General features: G+C 37.4%; 1 protein-coding gene across 1 annotated transcript in view; it reads right to left on the bottom strand.

Annotated features, from left to right (window-relative positions):
- Window positions 1–12608, bottom strand: part of map3k22 (mitogen-activated protein kinase kinase kinase 22) — a 77822-nt gene that overhangs the window by 47191 nt on the left and 18023 nt on the right. The window contains exon 4 of the mRNA XM_052114520.1: window positions 567–682. Within this exon, the coding sequence (XP_051970480.1) occupies window positions 567–682 (116 nt within the window). The remainder of the gene's footprint in view (window positions 1–566; window positions 683–12608) is intronic.

A 12608-nucleotide genomic window follows, 5' to 3' on the forward strand; every position in this document is an offset into this window, starting at 1 on the left:
GCTCCAGGTCACACCTACCGATGATGTGGACCAATGGCAGAAAGAAGGTGTTTAGCAGCTGATAAAAAATTTTCCTAAAAGTTTGCCCCAGCGAGCTGTTACACACCACCAAAACGAACGCAAAAACACATTCCAGATTTTGTTCTAAATGACGTCACATCCATTCGTTCTTTGATTTCGTAGGAAGTATATCGAGGCCTTAAGACTGTATTTTACAAAGCAGCTATGGGATTATTTCAGGTCAAGTGGAAGGCTACCTTAAGCCTGGTGAGCAATGCAGTAAATGTTTTTGTTGTAGCTTTTCTTGACTCTTTGAGATTTCTGCTTTTTAAATATTAAAGACAACACAAAGTAGGGTATACTCTAAAACCATTTAGATGGTCTCCTAAGAAACTTGTCAAATTGGAGGCATGTGAACCCGAAACCAGCCAGATTATTCATGACTTTCATCACACAGTTTAGTCGACTAGTGGTTTACCAACTATTTTGAAAATGTTTCATTTTGCGGCACATCTCTAGTTGCTGTTACATGGTGTATTGTGGGTAATGTACCAGTAGGTAATTACCTGTCTGTAGGCCTGGGTCCTGCTCTTGGGCTTGTTGGTGTTGTTGCTCTTGAGCTGGTAACAGAAGCGTAAAGCTGCCAGGTCCTTCATTATGGAGTTGAGCGCCTCTTCATCATCTGGAACACACAAAGAGCAATTTAAGTTGCTGCTTATGCCGGAAAGTCACAAACAACTGGATGACTACCAAATGAAACTTGTTAATGGGAGTGTAATGACAACAAAATCTGACCAAAAGATTCACTTTTCATCTATTGTGTTGCTTTGACACCTGCATCACCAAACTAATATTTAGTTATTTTTAGGGTTAGGCGTTTGCTCTAATTTCACAAGTTATGCTTGCCTTACCAAGTACTGCTAAAATATGATGAATTAGACTACTATTAATTTAATTCATCCACTAACAAAAATGTACTCAACTTCAATGGGTTCAAGAGAAGTTTAAAATCAACATCTATTTTAGGCCATATTTAGAGCAAAGTGCAAATGAGGTGTCTTGCAATCATTGTGATGGAATTACAATGTATGAACTACATTCATATCCAGTTCAAATGTTCATCAGTGTGAAACATTTTAATAAAACAAAGTCATTAAAAACAACAGAAATACAGTGTCATCTAAAAAAAAAAAGTAGACATTTGCACAATGTTCTCACAGTGTCACAGGACTGCACTTGTTGCCATGATATCATCATTTTCACACTAGTGCGGTGTTGACGCTCAAACCGACTAACACCGGAATTGCCACTGGTTGGAGGCCAGGTGGTACTATGGGGTAATTTTTGTTAAGCAATAGCCTGCACAATAATGCAAGACAGCTTGATTTCAAACTCTGAACTTTATTTCTTATTTATTTAAAAAAGTTTGAAAGATGGCTTTTCAACAGTTGTGAAGGGCAACATCTTTTTGGCAACAACCCACTTCATCTGTGCATTCTCTCCATCATGGGCTAATATACTTTTATCACTAATACACAATCACTTATTGTGGGTCGATGCGGCTTTAATGTTGGTGCTTTATTCCCTTTCATCCCAGGACCCAGTTAAGATGCTTCGGAAGGGTAATGACTTTGAATGTGTGTGAATAAATCAGTTTTATTCCTCCTAGGGCTGGGCGACATGCAAGAAATATTTATACGATATTTTTATAATTAAATATATATACAGTGGGTACGGAAAGTATTCAGACCCCCTTAAATTTTTCACTCTTTGTTATATTGCAGCCATTTGCTAAAATCATTTAAGTTCATTTTTTTTCCTCATTATTGTACACACAGCACCCCATATTGACAGAAAAACACAGAATTGTTGACATTTTTGCACATTTAATAAAAAAGAAAAACTGAAATATCACATGGTCCTAAGTATTCAGACCCTTTGCTGTGACACTCATATATTTAACTCAGGTGCTGTCCATTTCTTCTGATCATCCTTGAGATGGTTCTACACCTTCAATTGAGTCCAGCTGTGTTTGATTATACTGATTGGACTTGATTAGGAAAGCCACACACCTGTCTATATAAGACCTTACAGCTCACAGTGCATGTCAGAGCAAATGAGAATCATGAGGTCAAACGAACTGCCTGAAGAGCTCAGAGACAGAATTGTGGCAAGGCACAGATCTGGCCACGGTTACAAAAATATTTCTGCTGCCCTTAAGGTTCATAAGAGCACAGTGGCCTCCATAATCCTTAAATGGAAGACGTTTGGGATGACCAGAACCCTTCCTAGAGCTGGCCGTCCGGCCAAACTGAGCTATCGGGGGAGAAGAGCCTTGGTGAGAGAGGTAAAGAGGAACCCAAAGATCACTGTGGCTGAGCTCCAGAGATGCAGTCGGGAGATGGGAGAAAGTTGTAGTAAGTCAACCATCACTGCAGCCATCCACCAGTCGGGGCTTTATGGCAGAGTGGCCCGACGGAAGCCTCTCCTCAGTGCAAGACACATGAAAGCCCGCATGGAGTTTGCTAAAAAACACCTGAAGGACTCCAAGATGGTGATAAATAAGATTCTCTGGTCTGATGAGACCAAGATAGAACATATTGGCCTTAATTCTAAGCGGTATGAGTGGAGAAAACCAGGCACTGCTCATCACCTGTCCAATACAGTCTCAACAGTGAAGCATGGTGGTGGCAGCATCATGCTGTGGGGGTGTTTTTCAGCTGCAGGGACAGGACGACTGGTTGCAATCGAGGGAAAGATGAATGCGGCCAAGTACAGGGATATCCTGGACGAAAACCTTCTCCAGAGTGCTCTGGACCTCAGACTGGGCCGAAGGTTCACCTTCCAACAAGACAATGACCCTAAGCACACCGCTAAAATAACGAAGGAGTGGCTTCACAACAACTCCGTGACTGTTCTTGAATGGCCCAGCCAGAGCCCTGACTTAAACCCAATTGAGCATCTCTGGAGAGACCTGAACATGGCTGTCCACCAACCTTTACCATCCAACCTGACAGAACTGGAGAGGATCTGCAAGGAGGATTGGCAGAGGATACCCAAATCCAGATGTGAAAAACTTGTTGCATCTTTCCCAAAAAGACTCATGGCTGTATTAGATCAAAAGGGTGCTTCTACTAAATACTGAACAAAGGGTCTGAATACTTAGGACCATGTGATATTTCAGTTTTTCTTTTTTAATAAATGTGCAAAAATGTCAACAATTCTGTGTTTTTCTGTCAATATGGGGTGCTGTGTGTACAATAATGAGGAAAAAAATGAACTTAAATGATTTTAGCAAATGGCTGCAATATAACAAAGAGTGAAAAATTTAAGGGGTCTGAATACTTTCCATACCCACTGTATATATATATATATATATATATATATATATATATATCTCACAATTTCCAATTACATCGTCAACCCCCCGGCTAAGGAATCGTAAAACTTAAACCAAATTAATTACTAAATTCAAATTGCACTTCAAACAAAAAATACATTAAAATAACAAAGTGTTAAAAAAAAATCAATTATAACCACTTTTCATTTACCGTCAAGCAAGTAACAATTATAAATATAAACATAATTATTATGATGATAATAATCACTGAAATATAAATCATGTGAACGTGTTTTTGTATTATTTATGATTTAATCACAGAGGTATAGATTATATATAAATTGACACTGAAGAGTTGCGCTTACAACAAACTGCTCTGTGGAAATAAAGTAAACTGAATTCAAAGCAGCTCCTGAGCTGAGATAGTCTGAGGTTATTTGCAGCATTCTCATAGACAATACTATTCTTGCAAAAAATGTTCAGAAGACTGAAACAAAGAAATAATGAGAACACTTTACATACACTTGTTCCACGAGACTGCACGCCTCCGAACAAATAGCACATCAGACATGCGCATAGACGTCTTTTCTCTCATCTGTTCTTAAAAATATAATAAAGTTTGTTTCTTCAAGCATGAGTCTGTGTATCTAACAGCATTTCTTGTGTCATTCCGAATCAGAGACATCTTACAGTTACCCACCATGCACATTATATTCGCTACCTGCAATTAAATGTCTTCTGTCAGTGCGCGCACCTGTGTAATTTGATACGTTGGTAAAGAACATCTGGCTTTCATTACGTTATTTAGGTTCATTTATCATGGGTCAAAAAAACTTCATCAGGCAACTATTCTCTATTCTATTCGGTAGGCTATTTTATTGATATTGGAAGTTCCATTCAAAATGTTTCCACTGGTATAAAATTTCACACCAGTGTTGTCCCTTGTGCTGAGTAAAACCGGTAACACCGTACGTACACTGGCAACCCTAGTGTGTGGTACACAAACCAGACCACCATTTCCTTTCCTTTTAAGATTCTATCAGAGGATTTCCCCATTAGCTGCAGACATACAGACAAACTCCTGTCATATTTCTATAACTGCATTGGTGTGTGGATTTATTGCACATTTTGTACATTAAATCCTCTGTATGACAAGCACAGTGGAAAGAGAGAGAGAGAGAGAGAGAGAGAGAGAGAATTTAAATAATGCAGCATACACTAAACAAGATAAGCATAAGGGCAAGACTGCAGGAAGCATTGCCAGCACTTGCTAATGCATTCCAGCCCATCTAAAAACAAAAAGCACTGAATCAACCATGAAATTCAGAGAACAAAGTGATTTTGAATTTTTTTTTTTTTTTTTTTTTGTGGATGGTTAAATAAAAGCTTGCTACAGTGTTAGTTAACCCAAAAATGAAAATTATCTCATCATTTACTCACCTTCCTTCAGCAGAACACAAACGATGATTTGTAGAAGAATATCTCAGCTCTGTAGGTCCATACAATGCAAGTGGATGGTGATCAGCACTTTAATCATATTAAAAGTCATTCATACGAATCTAGTGGTTAAATGTCTTCTATAAGCTATACAATCACACGAGAGGCAGCGTAAACTGATTCCCCTCATGGACGTGCATTGGAGAGCGACCAGATGTAAACAATAATAGTGAAAATGACTTAAATATCGATCTGTTTCTCAAATTAATCGTATCGCTTTAGAAGACATTCATTTAACCACTGGAGTCACTGGTGAGTAAATTATGACAGACTTTTAATTTCTGGGTAAACTATCCCTTTCAAAATCCCCAATCCATTCTCTGAGTACAGAGGAAGGTTTTGCAATGAACGTATCAGAACAACTCTGCACAACTCTGTGTGTCTTGAATACATAACCGGTTCATGTACAGAACAACTGCAGCAAACTCCGCTCTCAAGAAAGCACAAGAATCTAAGCAGTGCCAGCAGCCTATGAAACATTTAAATAGCCCATAAATGCAACCCTCACTTTGTTACCTTCCATCGAAAGAGAAATGGGAAGCAATCATGCAAATAAGCATGTCACACATTAACATTTCAAGGAGCCCTAATGGGGCCAATCAAGCATGTCTGGTAATTACAGTCTAAGTGGTAGGTCATTCACCTCTGCTGTATCGTAGGGAGAAAGAGAGGAAGAGACGAGAGCTCTTGTTAATCTCAGGTTCACACACACCATGTTAGTGCTGATCTATTGCTCTATTTATCCACATGTATCAGAGATGAATCCATTTGTTTGTCATTTTAAATTTGGTGATATGATAATGAGTCATTCTAATGTAAATCTGCCTCACTTCTTTTAATTCATCTTTACATGCACCTGTTTTACTCAATGGACATCGTGCTTTTCTTAATCGCAGTAATTCATCTTTTTTTTAAATGTAGCCTGGGGAAATGTGCTGAGACTCTCAGGTGTCACATTTGAAACAATCTACGGATCTATGTATTATTATACACAAATCCAAACCCTTATGACATCCTTTTTTCTGTGGAACAAAAAAAGAATATGTTTTGCAAAAAGTCCAGAGTGAACTTTTTCATGATAGTGACCTGGATTGTCGTGCTCCAAAAAATAATTGTGACTTTTGGAGCCTGACATACAGTCCCCATTTACTTTTTTCTGTGTGGAAAATAACACAGGATATTCTTTTGTGTTCCGTGGAAGAAAGAAAGTTATATGGGTTTGGAACAACATGAGCATAAATAAAATGACTTTTTGGGTGAAATATTCCTTTAAAGCACTAAATGTGCTAACAACTGCTATTACTAAATGGTGTTAGACCCAGATTTTCAACCAGTATATGTGTGTCAAATCTCAGTCATGTATTTAAGGGGTTTTTATTGGATTCCCTGGGGAGACAGAGGTGAATTTTCAGGCAGAGGAGTGCTGGGAGAGGCAGAGGTGACTCTACAGAGGCAGATGGTGGCTGGGGGGATCTTTGATTGTAGTCTCATTCTACAGCTGTTCTTCTAATCTAGGGGTTTTAGACAGGGTTCACAAAGGGTTCACAAAGGGTTCACACACACACACACACACACACACACACACTTTCTCTCTCTGTCTGTCTGGCCTCATTTCTATTGGAAAAAATACATGCAAGGCCTAAAATTCACACTCAACAAGTACCAAACACAAGTAAAATATTGTTTGGTGAGTAAATTAAACAAATTGCAGCAGTCACTAGTGCACCTCTTGAGGCCAGGGAAGTGAGGTTTGCATACTGCATAGCTACCTACCAGCTGGCTCCCGATACACATGATTCAAATCAAATACATTAGAACGGTCTACTAAAGGAAACACCTGTTGCAACTCATGCATCTTCTAGTTCAGTGTTTTCAACCAGTGGTCCGTGGCGTAATTGCAGGGGGTCCTTATAATAATTTAAAAAATATTTGATTGATTATCATTTTGTGCTGCATATATATGTTTTGATACATACTTTTTTTTAAATAGGTTTATTTTGGCACAGCAATATTATTTTCAAAAATAGAAAAACTCATGTTTTTAATATACAATTAGGTATCTTGTTTTCTGCCCATAAGACCAGCTCACAAGCATGCATCAGTGGTGTCAAGCCATTTAAGTAAATTCAGTGTTATAATACTGTTACTGAAATATATCATATTGTTGAAATTTGATATTGGATGAAAGTTAATTAATGTAATTTTGTTGCAATTGAAAATATTGAAATGACAATTAAGTAAAATAATTTGAATATTTTATAAGTAAAAAAGTGAAGTTAAAAAACAGTATACAATTTTAGTTCTTAATCTATCTTCAATCCCCTTAATTAAGACATTAATTGATAATAATTATGTTCTAATTTTATGCGATTTTTTTTTTAATGTTTTATTATGTGAGGTCCTTGAGACTGGTTTGACACATGAACTAGAACCACTGTCCTAGTTTGTATATAAGAGTCACTACTTGTGGCGACTCATATATGGAATATTACTCACATTAAGCAACAAAAAAGAAAATATTTAGTAGAAAAAGCACCTTTAACAACCTTTGTTAATCGTGACAGATCACTGCTTTCCCTAGAATGTTTCTCCCCGCTGAGCACCTGGCACAACTTCTGTCGATATCTGTTACACATTTCACGCTCAGGTTAGAAAAAACAAGTCATGAGTAAATGTCAAACCCCCAGCGGTGTATTACTCAATATGAGCATGCTCCCTTCATTCAGTACACTGATAAGCTAGTTCCACATGCCTTGCTCAACTATCTCTTTCCAGCGGTGGCCACTGAAGGGAGGAGATTCTTTTGCATGAGGGCTTTTCTAAGACTATGATGTAAGTTACTAAAAATAGAAGGCCTGAACACAGACAGAGTTGTGTTGAGTTAAGGTAACATGTGAAGATAGTCTATGGTTATCACTGGTAATTATCACTGAGCCCTGATTACATCTTATCTTTTAATAGAGCAACTATAAAAGTAATGCAGAACACCTCCATCTGCTGTGACACAAACTACACAAACAACACACAGCACTAGTGAACTTATGTTAGTTTCATTGAGCAGTTTGGAAAATATAGAATAGAATTGAATATAAGGAATAGAGTAGAATAAACAGAATAGAGGTGGGTATAACGCAATCCCCTCTGTATACAGTTACTTCATACTGATTTCAAGATAAGATTATTTACTCCAGATCCTTAAATGAGAGCAGAGGTTTTAATTTGGCTATTTGCCTTAACTTAAAAAGGTTTTTTGCAAAATGATGAACATTTGGAGACAGTTTATCTAGGTTCCTAGTGATATCAGAGACAGCACCAGGAAGACCAACACACAACAACCTCAGTTTTGCTCTCATTTAATTGGTCCTCCTGCTGTGTCCAGGTGTAGCCTACTTTCCTAAAGTCAAGATCAAACTCACCTTGAGCTGACGTTTAGTGGTTTTCACATTATATTTAGTATGAATAATAGGTGAAAAGAGACTTCTCCCCTCACTTGTGTTCTTCATTGCATTTAAAGTAAAAAAAAAGTCCTTGAAAGAGTGCGCACTGCTGCTCTCAGCCAGAATAATCACACGTAAGGACATATACTTGCAGCCAAAAGTTTGGAATAATGTACAGATTTGTACATTATGTATTTCACCAAAGTTGCATTCAACTAATCACAAGGTATAGTCAGGATATTACTGATGTAAAAATAACACCATCACTATTTAAAAAAAACTAAACTTTTTTGTTCAAATCTAGACAGGCCCCATTTCAAGCAGAAATTAATTGCAAAGAAAAAGTCAGTTTAGAAACAGATAAACAAAAAGAAAAGGTTAGAGTGGGCAAAGAAACACAGACATTGGACAACAGATAATTGGAAAAGAGTGTTATGGATCTTAAACCCATTGATCTTTTGTGGGGTCAGCTAGACTGTAAGGTGCATGAGAAGTGCCCGACAAGACAGTCACATCTATTGTGCTACAGCAAGTGTGTGATGAAATGTCACCTGAGTATCTGGACAAACTGACAGCTAGAATAACAAGGATCTGCAAAGATGTCATTGCTGCACATGGAGGATTTTTTGATTAAAACTCTTTGAAGTAGTTTATGAAGTTATGACATTTTTTTCAAATTGCAATAGTAAGTTTTCACGTTATTAATGTCCTGACTATACATTGTGATCAGTTGAATGCCACTTTGGTGAATAAAAATGAAAACTGATGCACAGTATCAAATACACAGAATGTATGATAGTGCTAACTGTAGAGAGCAAATCAATATGAAGACAAAGCCAAATCCCAGTCATTTAGAGGCAAATTTTGGAATCCCGCCCTGATGCTTTTTCAGGTCTGAAAAAGAGGACATGTCTGAGAAAAAAAGAGGACATATGGTCACCCTATGTAATGTTATTTTTTTTATTTTTCATTGCATCACAAATCCATGGACTCGGAAAAAAAATCCCAAATCTGAAAAGCTCCAGTCCGAGTCAAGTTCGAGAAAAAATGCATCAGAGTTAAAATTGGACTCGTGACACGAACTAGAGTATGAGTCAGAACTCGATTACCCCAACTCTAAATCTGAGTAGGCATGATGTGAGTTGCGACAATCAGAGGGTGTGTGGAGCGATAGAGACAGTTTTAGCAAACATGTGCACACTCAGTTTTACTCCTTCCAAAATGCGCATTCTCAATCTCAATCAAACATGCTCGCTCTCAATCTTTCATCTGTCACTCATCCCAGTGCTATTCTGTGAGAACCACGACTTCAATCAGATCTACAATATTTGTTTGTCGAATACCACTAATAACAGCAATAACTGTTTAACCTTCACTAAAGGCACTGCACCTTCATGCAGATGCTTAATAATTTGTGATTTGTGTTACAACAAAATGGCAAAGATGGAAAACAAATCATAAATACTTTTCGAACTGGAGCATTTTTGGAGCTTGTAGTGGATATATGTCACTTATTTATGAATGCATCTATTCTGTGTGTGATGCTCTCACTTGCCAGGATTTCACAATGAACTTTGATAGTGACAGCGGAACTATTTATTACTGTATTAAATTTAAATACATTTTAGCATTTCACAATTAATTTAAACTGAATGTAATTTTACAGTGTGGGGCATTGACATGTAACTGCAACTTATAACTTGCAAAAGTGTTGCAAAGTGCACTTTAAAAAGAAAATCTGTGAACAGATCTGTAAATAAATTAATAAATGTCAATTTATAAAAAAGAAAAAAAATAATTTTGATTTGGGCTGCACGATTATGGCGAAATCATAATTGACGATTTTTTCCTTTGATATTGTATTTGCGATTATTCATTTTGATTAATAGAATTTACATTAAAATACTTATTTTGTGTGGAGTAGTTGCATGCTATATTCTTTATGTAGGCTTTGCATCAAAACAGCTTGAAAACTGTGTTCCTGAATTGCTTTAATATTTAAATTGCATGAAAAACAAAGTGTTATTCACATTTAAAACCAATTGTACGATTTAGATTGTGAGAATTACAGATATGTCTTTAGACTAATTTAAACGCATCAGATTTGCCTTTGCATTCATGCACAGAATGGCCTAAACAATATGTTGTACCGGTAAATAGAAAACTTTGCTGCAATGGGAGTACTCCAAAATAGAATGCTGTAATTTACACTTTTCATGATTATATAATTGCAACAGTTGTAATTGTAACCTCAAGTATTTTGTTGTTAAAATATTTGCTTGTCTAAAGTAGGGCTGGGCGATAAAACGATATCGAAATATATCACAATAAAAAAAATCCATGATAATCTTTTGAGGAATTTTCGATATTTACTGCATGTTGCTAAAACACAAGCATTTCGGCTTTCTCAGGCTGCGTTTCCACTGGGGCAGACGAAATCCTCTCAAAAGCATTCACAGCGCTATGAGAGCTTGCTCCGCACCGCTGCCAATCCTATGATCCATCTTGCGAGCATGACACTCGGCATTCATAGGATTGAATTGAAAACGCTCTCAGCTTCGCTCACAACGTGCCAGTGGTAACGTAGGGTCAGACTGGATAAACTTGCTAATGGTAGCTGCCTTGCAAACAATTAGGTTACGTCGGAAACTGGATTGATTCCATCCGCACCGCAAAACTTCATGACACCGTTGCACCCTCTCATCGTCTCTAGTGAAGAGCGCGACAGAACAACAGTGATGTGGACAACAGCTCTGATCTTTCTGAGATGCAATCTTGAATATTGTTCTCTAGCACCAAACATGCATCATTTATGTGTTGCCCCTTTTCCCTGCATGTGTGTAGACATGAAGCGCCGCATGAGTTAACGTGGTTTCAAAGCACCTTTTAGACCATAACGTTTTTCCCTTCTAAATGTATCTTTATTAATCAGCATGTTACGAGCCTTTAATAATAAACAAATTTCTGTTCTAATTTTGTGAAAATGTATTAGATGTGTGGAATGGATAAGGAAAGACTAAAATTACAAGTTGGTAGACTAGTCTCTCACTTTAATGAAAATATACAAATTTTTTTTTACATAAAAAAAAAAGCTTTCTACATTTTCTCTCGGGACACCCCTGAACCCACATTCAACATAATTTCACAGTCACAAGGGCTTCTATGCCCCATACTTGGGTATCTTAATCTGAATCTAAAATGAAATATAACAAATATTTCATTTTAATGTACAAATATTCCAACAAATACTGGACTGCCGTCACTATGCTTCAGAACAAACATTTTCAATTGATAAACAGTAAAAGACGGTTAAATTGGTAAAAGATCCCGCAGACCCCACTGCTTTAGCCATCTCTGGACCCCCTGTGCAGTTTTGTAGAGACTTTTTTGACTGTTTAGAATTTATATTTTCTTCTTATCTTCCGTCAACTTTGAAATAAAAAAAAAGAAAGTGCAATGTGTAAATGTATATCGTGATAAATATCGATATCAAACAATATAAAAAGATTATCTTGACAACAATTTTGGCCATATCGCCCAGCCCTAGTCTAAAGATGACTTAAATTTGTTCTAGATCATTAGATGTGACTTAATGGTGCCTTTATAGTTAGTCAGAAACCTGTCTTTTTTCTTTCTTTTTTTCATTGATTGAAAAGGCATCAAAGCAATCTTTGGTTTGGACACCATCTCTGCCCTCCTCTTTCTTATCCCTCTTCCCCTTGTTCTCTTCTCAAATTGTGTTTAACTCTCTCTGTCACCTTTCTGTTTTTCTTCAGTTCTCCTAACCTTGTCTCTCTCTCTTTGTTCAGTCATGGGGACTGCACTGAGAGCCACATTTCACAGCATTACATCACAAACCAGTATAACCAATGACATCACACAATCCAAAGCTTACTTCCAACAAAAACAGATACATACATACACTTTGTATACAGACCACAGTTGCTGAAACCAGCCATTTACAATCACTTCACACTCTCAATTCAAGGTCCCACAGACCACCGAATCTTCCCCCTGACCACCACAATGAAGTACTGCACCTCCAACTGTAAAACACAGACTTCATCTAAACTCCAATCTCTCAGCGAGCTGCTTTTTCTTCTTACTGACAAGCTTAAATGTTCTGTTACTTTATCTGTCTTTGAGGTCATAAATCTAAATCTCCACATGTGGAAAAGGGCTCAGTGCTTCATCATCTGGTTATTGCATGTGTGCGTATGCCTGATTGTGTGTATGTACTGCTGTAGATGCTGGCAGTGAGAGCTGGATGAAGCCATGTGATGTGATCAGAGCTGACCGAAGACATAGAGGGGATTTCCCCAGCACTGTGCCAC

Source organism: Xyrauchen texanus, chromosome 42 (genome assembly GCF_025860055.1).
Source record: "Xyrauchen texanus isolate HMW12.3.18 chromosome 42, RBS_HiC_50CHRs, whole genome shotgun sequence".
Classification (NCBI taxonomy): Eukaryota; Metazoa; Chordata; class Actinopteri; order Cypriniformes; family Catostomidae; genus Xyrauchen; species Xyrauchen texanus.